Source organism: Corvus brachyrhynchos, unplaced genomic scaffold, assembly GCF_000691975.1.
Source record: "Corvus brachyrhynchos isolate BGI_N302 unplaced genomic scaffold, ASM69197v1 scaffold223, whole genome shotgun sequence".
Classification (NCBI taxonomy): domain Eukaryota; kingdom Metazoa; phylum Chordata; class Aves; order Passeriformes; family Corvidae; genus Corvus; species Corvus brachyrhynchos.
In genome coordinates this window covers 4,733,560-4,743,903 of record NW_008237174.1, presented here as the reverse complement: position 1 = coordinate 4,743,903, position 10,344 = coordinate 4,733,560, and the positions used below count along the sequence as shown (strand labels likewise).

The 10,344-nt window shown below is 37.5% G+C and overlaps 1 protein-coding gene across 1 annotated transcript in view; it reads left to right on the top strand.

Moving 5' to 3' along the window:
• Positions 1-10,344, top strand: part of SLC25A36 (solute carrier family 25 member 36) — a 30,350-nt gene that overhangs the window by 11,192 nt on the left and 8,814 nt on the right. Inside the window, exons 3-4 of the mRNA XM_008629561.2 lie at positions 2,159-2,236; positions 4,896-4,996. Coding sequence (XP_008627783.1) covers positions 2,159-2,236; positions 4,896-4,996 — 179 coding nt within the window. The remainder of the gene's footprint in view (positions 1-2,158; positions 2,237-4,895; positions 4,997-10,344) is intronic.

Genomic DNA, 10,344 nt, shown 5'->3' with positions numbered 1-10,344 from the left:
CTGCTTTGAATACATGTATAGCTATATGTGCATATATACATGCGTAACACATGATGTGGTGGTAGTGAGTTTTAAGTAGTGGTTTAAGTGAACACAGATCATGTTAATTGGGTTCAGCATTGCAAGGCATGAAAATGCTTTCAGGATGACAAAAACAAGGTCCAAGTTATTTGTATTTCCAAGGTGTCTTTGAGTATGCGCTCAATATTCCAATTACTGCTGTGGAGCAATGCTGCTCACATAGTGAAATGATAGCTACTTGTTATGGACAGAAAGCTGGAATGTTGCTGGATGCCTTATATGTCAGTATTCCTAAATAGCAGTGGTAACTGCAGAACCACTGTTTTATCTTTGCTTAGTGAAAGTAAAGGCAAACTTTCAGTTTGATTTAGCAGCAGAGCAATTGTGAATCAGCTGCTGGAAGTCAGAATAGGCTTGGAATCTCCTTCAGTGCTATAGATTGCTTTCACTTGTTTGTTCTCGTAGTAAATTCCAAACAAAATGGCCATTTATACAAGGGTAGTTTGCTTTATTGAGTAATTGACTTGTCATTAACCTGCATGGCTCTTTGAAGAAGAAATATACAGGAGACCTATTTGTGTGCATTGGCCAATGCTTCTAAATCAATAAGCACAGGGTTCTGTTTTGCAGCATCTGGGAATGTAGTTAATTCTTAACTTTAAATCTGGTTCTAAAGTAATTGCTAGAGCAATTTGCAGTAATGGGATGCAGGTAGTCCTTGCTGCTCTTCCCATGTCCTACCATACTTTGTAAAATACCAGTGATTAGCATCTAGATTGTGGGGCAGATTGATTTCACTAAAACTGAATATTAATGCATAGTCCCTTGCTGTGCCAGGGTACCTTGCTGCATAAAGGTCTTCAACTCTTCCTAAAATCCACAACTACATGGGATCCATATTGCAAAACTAAAGGACTAATAATGCCTTATTTGAGGTCTCAACTCACTGCTTGTATCCCTGCTTCTCTGTAAATTCCACAAATGGGGAAGGTTATACCCTGCTGCCACCCAAGCAGTCTTTCCTGAGCTGTGCTCATAGTAGACATGGTATAGGAGATGTGAGGACTGTACTGTGGCTGTGACTCTGCATGGGTTGCACTCTTGTCTCAGTTACTATCAGTGAATTACCTTGTGTGGACAGGTAAGGTTTGTCTTCTCTGGGACAAGTCAGAAAGCAAAAAACCACTGGCTCCACAGCCCAGCAGCAGTGCTTGGATAGGAGCACACAGGCAGCAGTTCAGAGGAATAGGAGGAAATACCTGCCAGCCTCTAGCAAGGGCCACTTTTCACATTGAAGTTTTCAACTTCCTTTTACTACAGGCAAAATAATCACCATGCCTTAAAGAAAAAGCTAAGAATGGGCTACTAGTTGAATACTTAGTGGATTTCGGTAATTTATGGGTATGAGAAAACCAGAACATGGAGGAAAGCAGCCTTACAGATACAGATGCAAACTTCTGCCATGGAACTGTTGGGAACCTTGTGGAATCACAGTGGGGTAGCACATGCAAAGCCATGTTGAGGTCTCTCTCTTTTTGAGAAGAGATAATAAATTGCGAAAGGTGTCCTTAGCTGGGTGTCATGAGCAGTAGAGCAACATCTTCCAGAGTGGCTCTTGGACAGCAATGACTCAGTGAAACTGAACTTCTGAAGTCTCTTTCCTCTCCTTCTCTTGCCCTTTGTTCTCTGGCCCTCCCACTCAAAAAAGATCACAAGCATTGGGAGCTGAAGAGTGGTGAAAGGAATGTAGTGTAGAAAAAAGTATTTTTGTTTCCTGAGCAATCTACAACCTACATGAATGGGAACATTTCCATGCTTTGTATCTTGTCCCAGATTCAAGGAGGCTTTCTTTAACTTCCTAACAGACAACTCCATGCATGTATGTGTTCCTATACGTAAGTTAAACCTGTATTGAGATGTTAAGTCTTACTCCTGCATTTAGTGTATGGTTTTCATGGTATGTTGAGCAATAATGTAATTTTTTTATGCTGATTCTAGGAAATGACTAATGTTTTTTATGGTCAGCACTGTACTAATATCAGTTACTATGAAAGCTTTTCACACGATATAGTTTTGGTGATTAGTACATTCCTTAATTTTGCTGTGAATGTTCCAGTATTGTCTTTTTGTTTTCTAGGATGATCTTGCAAAATGAAGGCCCTCGATCTCTATTCAGAGGGCTGGGTCCTAATTTAGTTGGTGTTGCACCTTCCAGGTGAGTATGGATATGCACAATAAATGAAATACATTAAGGGATTTAAGGTTTATTTGAAAAAAGTCTTGCATCTGCAGTTGTAAATACTTAATTGGCAGCAGGTAACCTTTGGTTCCTGGGGTAACTTTTTGCCTGAGGAATTGAGCCATTTATGTACTCCAGACCTCCAGCTGTCTCAGCATTTCTTATACTATGTGCTACTGTAGTAGTATTTACTGTTGTGCACTATCCCTTGTGCAGAGTTTTGTCCAGTTAAAAAGAAAAATTTGTAAGGAATTGCACATGTAAACTACAAGTTTGGATCTTGGAAAATACAAAGGTATACTTAGCTTTCAGTTAATCCTTCATCTTCAGGAGGCAATTATGTGACTATATCCTCAAAACACTGGGTCTTCCTTCCTGAGTTCTGGTGAAGCACTGCCTGGTGCTCCCCTGCAGGAGGAGAAAGCCTGTTCTGAAACTTCAGAAAGGTTGAGACATTGGGTATGATGACTCACCAGCTGTCCCAGAGAAAGCAGATCCAGCAGTGGGCTGGGCTCCAAAGGGTACTGGGGCAGTGCAGGGCTGAGGATGTAAATCTGATCTAGTTGGCAGTGGTGTTGCTATTGTCTATTGCTCTGCATCAGCAAAAATACTCCAGCTCCTCGGCTGGTGCTGGCAGGCAGAGAGGAACAGATCATGCCAGAGTTTGAATTTATCCTTACATAGAACTGCTAGCTGAAGTTCAGTCCAAAAATAGGAGAGTACATAGGAAGAGTACAGAAAAAAGCTGTGTAAAAGTAATATAATTCTTTAGGCCTGGATGAGGATACTTGAAGTTGTTTCCTGGCTCATAGTTTTTCTTCTCTGTTTGGGAGAAGAGCCTTTATGCAGGGGGAATATATTCCACAAAGGTTTTATTCTTTCCTTGACTTAATGCCCTGCTTTTGTTTGTTTGTTTATTTTGTTTGAAGAGAAAACATTCCTATCTCTTGCACACTGTTGGAGAGTATCCTAACTTTTCTGGTTTGAGGTACTGGGATGTTTCTGAAAAATATTACTAAACTGAACTTTAGATGTGATGAGATAATGTTCTTTAGATCCTCTGCACAAATAAGAGAAAAACACAATGAAGGAATTAGATTATCTTTATTTTAGCAAATTTTTTTAAGGATTTGGGAATATCTGAGGTATTTTCTGATCACTAGATTAGCACCAGTCTTTGGAAAAGCTGAAGTAAACGCAGTAACGTTTTTGTTCTTGACACCTACGGGATGTCAGCACTTCCTAGTCTGGAGAGCCTGTACTTTTGTACAATAGACCAGTCTGTTCTGTCAAATCTTCAATATTGATATCACTTTAATAGACATTTTTACCCAGGAATGGGATCCGTTGCATAAGTGTCTATCCTCCATGAAGAATATCCTCAGCTGAAAAAACCAAATTTTTTTCAGTTAATTATATGTGAAACCTTCTGTTCCCCTTTGGTTCTTCACCCAGGTGAAATACTTAGCTTGTTGCCTCCCATCCGCCATACCAAAAATGTCAGCTTGATATAGTGTGCAAAACTTATTTATAAGCACATCTTTATTTCCCTCTGGCTGATTCTGTTTTCAACCAGTACTTCATTTCAATTAAGCATTAGCTAAGTGGATTTAACATCAGCTCTTTGTTTAAATAAGCTGTAGAGAAGCATGTTTCATAACACATCCAGTGTACTTAACTGAGTACAGGTTCCATTTTAGAAATTACACCCACAAAACAAGCACTTTATCTTTTTTGTAATAAAGAAAAACATGTTTGCACAGCTAATGATGTTAACGTTCTGCTCGGGAAAAGTGGCACATTCATTTTTTTCTCTTGCAGAGAGGTGTCTGTAGATATAAAACAACTGCGTTACAACCTGAAATGTGAGGTTTAGATGTGCTTAAAATAAGTTTTTTAGCTTTAATGACCAAAAGCAAGCATTTTTCATAATATTGAATCGGGATGCTGACATTGTCTGGCTTTGTTTTGATACCAGCTCACAAACTTGATTGTAGCACAAGTTTACAACATTTTTCATGGTGTATTCAGAGACAAAAATCAGTGTCTATTATAAATACAGAACTCTGGAAACAAAATGTGAATTGCAGCTTCACAGCTGTTCTAGCATTTAAAGCATAAATATTTATAACCACAAGTTAGCAACTTTTAAATCTTAAATGCTATAGTGATAAGAATGTGGTTTTTGGTTTTTTTAAGAAGCTACATACTTGCTAGTTCTCTTCAAATTGTCCTGCTCTTCGAATGAGTTTAGGTCCATTAGAAGAAATTTGTTCTATTATTAATGTTGAAGAATACTGGAACTTTTTTAGTGTTTTTCTTCCTTGGCTGAACTTCCTAGTGTCACAAAACTCACTGCCGTATTTCACACTGTCTGTCCTTCCCCTCACTAATTGATAATTGGAGCTGTTGTCTGGGGGGAAAAAAAGTTCAAGTGTCATGTTTAGTTTTTTCTTTTCCATTCCTAGTATAGTCCCACTATACTAGTTTGCAAGAGTTAATCCTTGAGTAGTTATTTACTGAGGAAGGAAGCTTTAGCCCAAGATAATCTTCAGTCAGTGAAGTTAATGGCTCTGCTTGTTAAGGATTTTGACATGTTAAACATAACATAACTTGGATTTTGTTCTAATTTTAGAGCAATATATTTTGCTGCTTACTCAAACTGCAAGGAAAAGTTGAACAATATTTTCAATCCAGATTCTACCCAGGTACACATGATTTCAGCTGGTGTGGCAGGTAAGGATCTGTAACTTTTTAGCTTCATCCTACAGTCATATCTGCAAATGAGAGGTGACAATAAATGTGGAAAAAACCCCAACAAAACAGAACATGTTCAATAATTGAATGATGTCTTTTTAGTGGTTATCTGCCTTGGCCTCTCATTAAACAGGCTCTCTAGAGAATTATATGCATGAAACTCCACTGAGTGATAAATAAGTGTGTGAGAGCAGTCTTCTCTAGAAAACCTGCATGCCTGCTTTTTCAGTTGTAAATTTGTGAAATGAAAAATGTAACCTTTCAAAACAGTAACTTGTTGCTCTGTAAGCTATAAACATTGTTTGCACTGACTTCTGGTTTAATTCTTCTTAATCAGTTTTTTTATCACCACTTTCTGCTACGGCTTTGTATATTTGACTTATTTTTGTCTTTCAGAAATGTGCCTGCAGTTATTTGTGTAAATTATATGTAACACTCCCCCCTCCTTTGTTCATATACCAATCTGTGAGAAGCTTGCTCTACCATTAAAGAGTCAGAGAAGAGCAGATTTTTCATAGTTTTCATGTGTTTTCATCTCTGAAGAAATAATTCCTATTTTATATCTGCAGTGTATCTTTGGTGTATTTTAGCAGCTACCAATATTTATTGCTCTATTTGCATATTTTGTGCTTTGGGATCATTAACAAGGGGGAGTTAAAGGCAACTGAGCTATGGTCATGAACTTGTGCTGGGAAAATCAAAACTTGGGCTGGCAACAGTTTATCTATTGTTGCCTGTGCCTTTCCTGCACAAAAACAAATTTTCATATTTTTTTTATAGGCCATGGGCACTTCACAGATGAATTCTGACAATTTAATTGTTGAAGTTTCTAATTCCTGTCAAATTTTACAACCAGTCTATAGAATGTGAGTACCAGCAATCTGGAATGGACTCACAGAGGTGTGATGTCAGAGTAAGGAAGAGGATTGGTTTTCTATTTAATGTTTGCTAATAATCTGATACATAAAGATTTTATATAGCATATAAAATATAAGTGATGTTAGCTTTATACCTAAATGACTCTAATGTTCATCTCTGGCACATGAAATGTTGTGGCAGGTTTTAATCTTTAAGGTGTAAGAAGAGCTCTTTTATTTCACCTGAGTCAGACAAGGACAATGCAGGGTTTGATTTTTTGATCATCCAGAAGTGTGTGTTTTTGTTTGTAGGTGAACAGCATGGGGAATGGGATGGAAGGGGATTTAATGAAGAGTTCATCCTAATCAGTTAATTGCATCAAGAAAAATGAAGAGTCTTCAGGTTCTTGTCAAGGGAATAAAACATGTCTTTAATTTGGGGGCAGGGGGAAGTGTGGGTGATATAAACAAGTCTGTCCTCAGTTGAAGACAAATGAAGGTGCTGAGTGTTCCTCACCTTTGGAAGTTCCTGCCCTCATTCTGTAGTGAAAAGTACATTTATGGAGATGTGCTGCAGTGCCTTTTCCTGAGTGTTTGCAGCCTCAGGCTGTAGTTTGTCATGGAGCTCTGTAGCGACTTCCCTTCCAGAAGGTTGGTTGTGTGCGTTTGTATGTACAGCTGCAGGACACTGGGGAAATGGATTTGAGCCTTAATTGCTGTTTGCCTTTTTTTACTTCTGTGTACAAGTTTTAACATTGAGCAGCTCTTGGGGCTGTTAACTTTCTCACACTTCCCAGGTTCTGCAGTTGTATTTCTAAACCAGTAAGTGAAATGGAATGGTTGGTGCAGGTTCACACCACAGGTCTTGGCACTGTACAGTACAGAAATTCTCAGGTTCTTTGACAAACAACATTTCAGTTCTCTGTTCTGGTGTTATTCTGATACATGAAAAGGACTCTGCAGTTAAAATTAACAGTGCTTTCTTGGGAATGTGCTAACCTTGTTTTGTAATTCTAATATATTTCAGAAAATGCACTTAAACCAGCTATTAACAGTTTTACCTGCAAGGTTTGTATTGCTGTATGATGCAAATCACCTTAAAGAAATGGCAAAATAACAGGGGAAGGATCAAATATGAGCTCTTATTTGGCTGACAGGTTAATACAGAAGATCGTTGCAATACTTGCTTTGGAACCTAAGATTTCAGAATTGGCAAGGTGGATAAATACTTCAGAATTAGCAAAAAATAATCAGTATTGGTGTTTTTCTTTTTCAGCTGCCATTGGTTTCAGTAAGGAGTTGAGTAATTCAGTCTTAAATGAGGGTTGTTGTTTTGTTGGTGGGTTGGGTTTTTTTTTTGATATGACCTTGCTGTTTCGTAAAGTCTAATACCTAATTAGCATGAAGTGGGATTTGCACTTGCAAAGCTTTTCCTGTAGGTTGCAAAATGCAGTAATGATACAAAAATACATTTTAAAAAAAAACAATTGTAACATTGTTTTATTAAAGTACTGCAAATAGTGAACTTCGGTCAACTTTAAGTTCTGTTTATTTGTATCATGTGCTAATACATGTCTCAGGCTAGACTGATGTCATTGTTAAATAAGGATTGTTTCATGCACATGGCGTTTTTGGGAGTGAAAAGCTGAGCTATAGTATTTTAAGCATTTTTTCTTTTGTTGGTTGGTTTTAGGCCTGATTCTTCTCAAAACGTGTATTTATGGTTTTAAAATTCTTCTACTAAGTTTGTTTTATCCCAAGAAGAATGAATTATTTACATATTAGTAACTGATGCCTTATGCAAATAGAAATGAATGCTGTCTTCTTGCTGTGCTAGTTTCTAGCATATAGAGCACATCCCCTTCATACCTAAATATATCTGTGTTGACATGAAGAAGTACTCAGCTACTCCTCAGCATATCATGGTTCTCTTTTTGCAAACCAGGGCAGGGAATATATCTGAACTTACTACAAGACTGAGAGTGTTTGCTTGTGTGAAGAGTGTTGATTTCTGGACATTTCCAAGTTAGGCTAAATTCTCAGATTCACTATAAGCTCTGCCTTCTCATTGCACTCAGCCTTTCTTACCACAGAGAAGAAAAGCTGTAGAGAACTGAATGATATACTTGATTCCTGTATGGCTTTCTTGTTTGCTTTTTTAATGATTCACAGCCTCAATCAGACAACATGGTTGCAAATCTGCTGCAAAACTACTTTGCCTTGTATGCTGTTGCTATTTTTTCTAGAACTTTACTGTCAAACCAACCCAAATGCAGATATTTTTTTTTAAATTTAAAAATAATTGGGATCACCTTATTATATAGAGACACATTACTTTAGTAAATTTTCAGTACTATGCACACAATTAATTCATACCAAATAAAATGCATATTTAGTTCACTGACCTTAGCTGGATTTCATAAGGCATCTATCTTTGCTTTTTCAGTCCTAAGACTAGGCTAGCTTTTGTGAATATTTTCAAGGGAGTGGGGAAGGAGGAGGGTTCACTTGTAAATTTGCTATATAGGTAAGTATTTGGAGATGTAAAATTAAACTGCTGCAAATGAGCAGAAATTTCAGTACTCAGTGCATTTTACACATCTATTTTAATATCTGTGGCCTGTTTTGATTATTTTTCTTTCTTTTTTTCCTAAACTTTTACCTGCAAACAGTTAGATCTCCCAATAATTAATTGACAAATCCTTCCTCTGGGATTCGATTTGTACACTTTGTGTCTGATGAGGTCACTGCTTGTTGTTATGATACAGAAAAGCCTGTGTCTATTTTAGGCATTTACTGTACATTTCTCCCGTGAAAAGAGTGAGATCGTGTCATCTCATGCTCCCCCTCCGCAGGTCACTTCCTGCAGCAATATGGACTAACTTAAACCTCGTGAGTACTGAACTGAGCGTCTCTTGCAGCCTCTAGTGTAAGAACCACACATTGGGTTTGTGATATCTATTGAATAAACAACATACGGGGAAGGCACTTCTAGCTTGAACTCAGATGATGTGCGTTGTGCAAAGACATCACTTTTCATTAACTCTGTTTAGAGTGATTTTTTTTTTTTTTCTGTGCAGTTCAGGGAAAGGTAGGAAATACCTTTCACTGAGAGCTGCTACTGTACTTAGCTCTGGCTAATTGAAAGCCCCTGCTGGGTTAAACAAGGCATTTTGGGGGTTTTTTTCCCCAGTGTTCCAGAGCTGCCTTTAAAATGCTGCAGCTGATATTCTGTGTTGTCACGTTTATTTCAAAGACCTCTTTTCTTTTTCTTTTTTAATATGTGTATATAATCTCCTTTCTGTCTCTTTCTGTTTATTCTTTTGGTTTGTTCTTATTTTACTACTTTGGAATTTTAATTCATCATTCCATGTTCACATGCGTCTGTATCAATTACGTTGGCTTATAGATTAAAAAGCACCAACCCTATCCTTTGAAATATGATGCATAATAGGAATACCTGGGATCTTACCTGTCAGTAGCTGGGATAGCTGAAAAAGTAGATTGAGGTAATCCTCTCTGAAACTGCAATATAATAAAATAAAACATATAAAACTACAGGAGTTTGTAATACTGCTAAATTTATCTGTACTTGTCATCAATCGGGAATCTTTCTTGAGGATGCAACTCATTGATAGGCATTGTAAAGCATTATAAAGATCATTGAGGCTTTTAAAAAGAAAAAAGGAAACAATTGATGGAGCTTCATGGCAGTTGTTGAAAGCCCCCAAACTTTGTTTTAACAAATATTTTTGCTACAGATTTTCTGTATTTAAAAACCAAAATTTATCTTCTTAAGGATCCCAAATGGTGTGTTTCATGGTTTGGAGGGCTTTCCTTGGTGTCAGCATCACTCAAGTCTTAATTTATTTTTCTTCACTAACTGCATTTACTACATTACCTGTAAGAATTGACCTGTAGTCATCTCATCTTGAAACCTGAATTATTGAAGGCCCTTTGTTTTGAAAACTTTGGTCTGAATTGTCAATTTAGACTTATGACAGCCCTGGGGAAAAATATTGGCTATGTTGCTGAGTGTCTGATCCTGCTGTTGGAGGTGCTGCATTTAAATAATGCTTATAGTGACCCCAGGAGTGCAGTTTTGAGTAGAGTAGGGGCTGCATCCTGTGCCAACTACTTTTTGCTGGAAATTTCCAATATACTTTTCCCAGCCAACCTAGAAGTATCAGGCTGCTGCTATGGGTGAATATAGTCACTCCTGTCACTCAGCCACTGCCACTGATGGTACCTATGTGTTGCCTGTTCCAGATTCAGGATTTGAAGAGACCCTTATTTTGAGTTGAATATGAAGGAGAAAGACTGTATGTTACGGTCTAACAGTAACAAAATTCCAAAACATGCAACTTAAATAGGAATGCAAAAGGCTTTTTGGCTTTATTGTTTTGTAATTAAGAACTAGGAGTGACTTAAGAACTAATTTTGGTTTTTAGAGAAGTCTTTCCTTGAAGA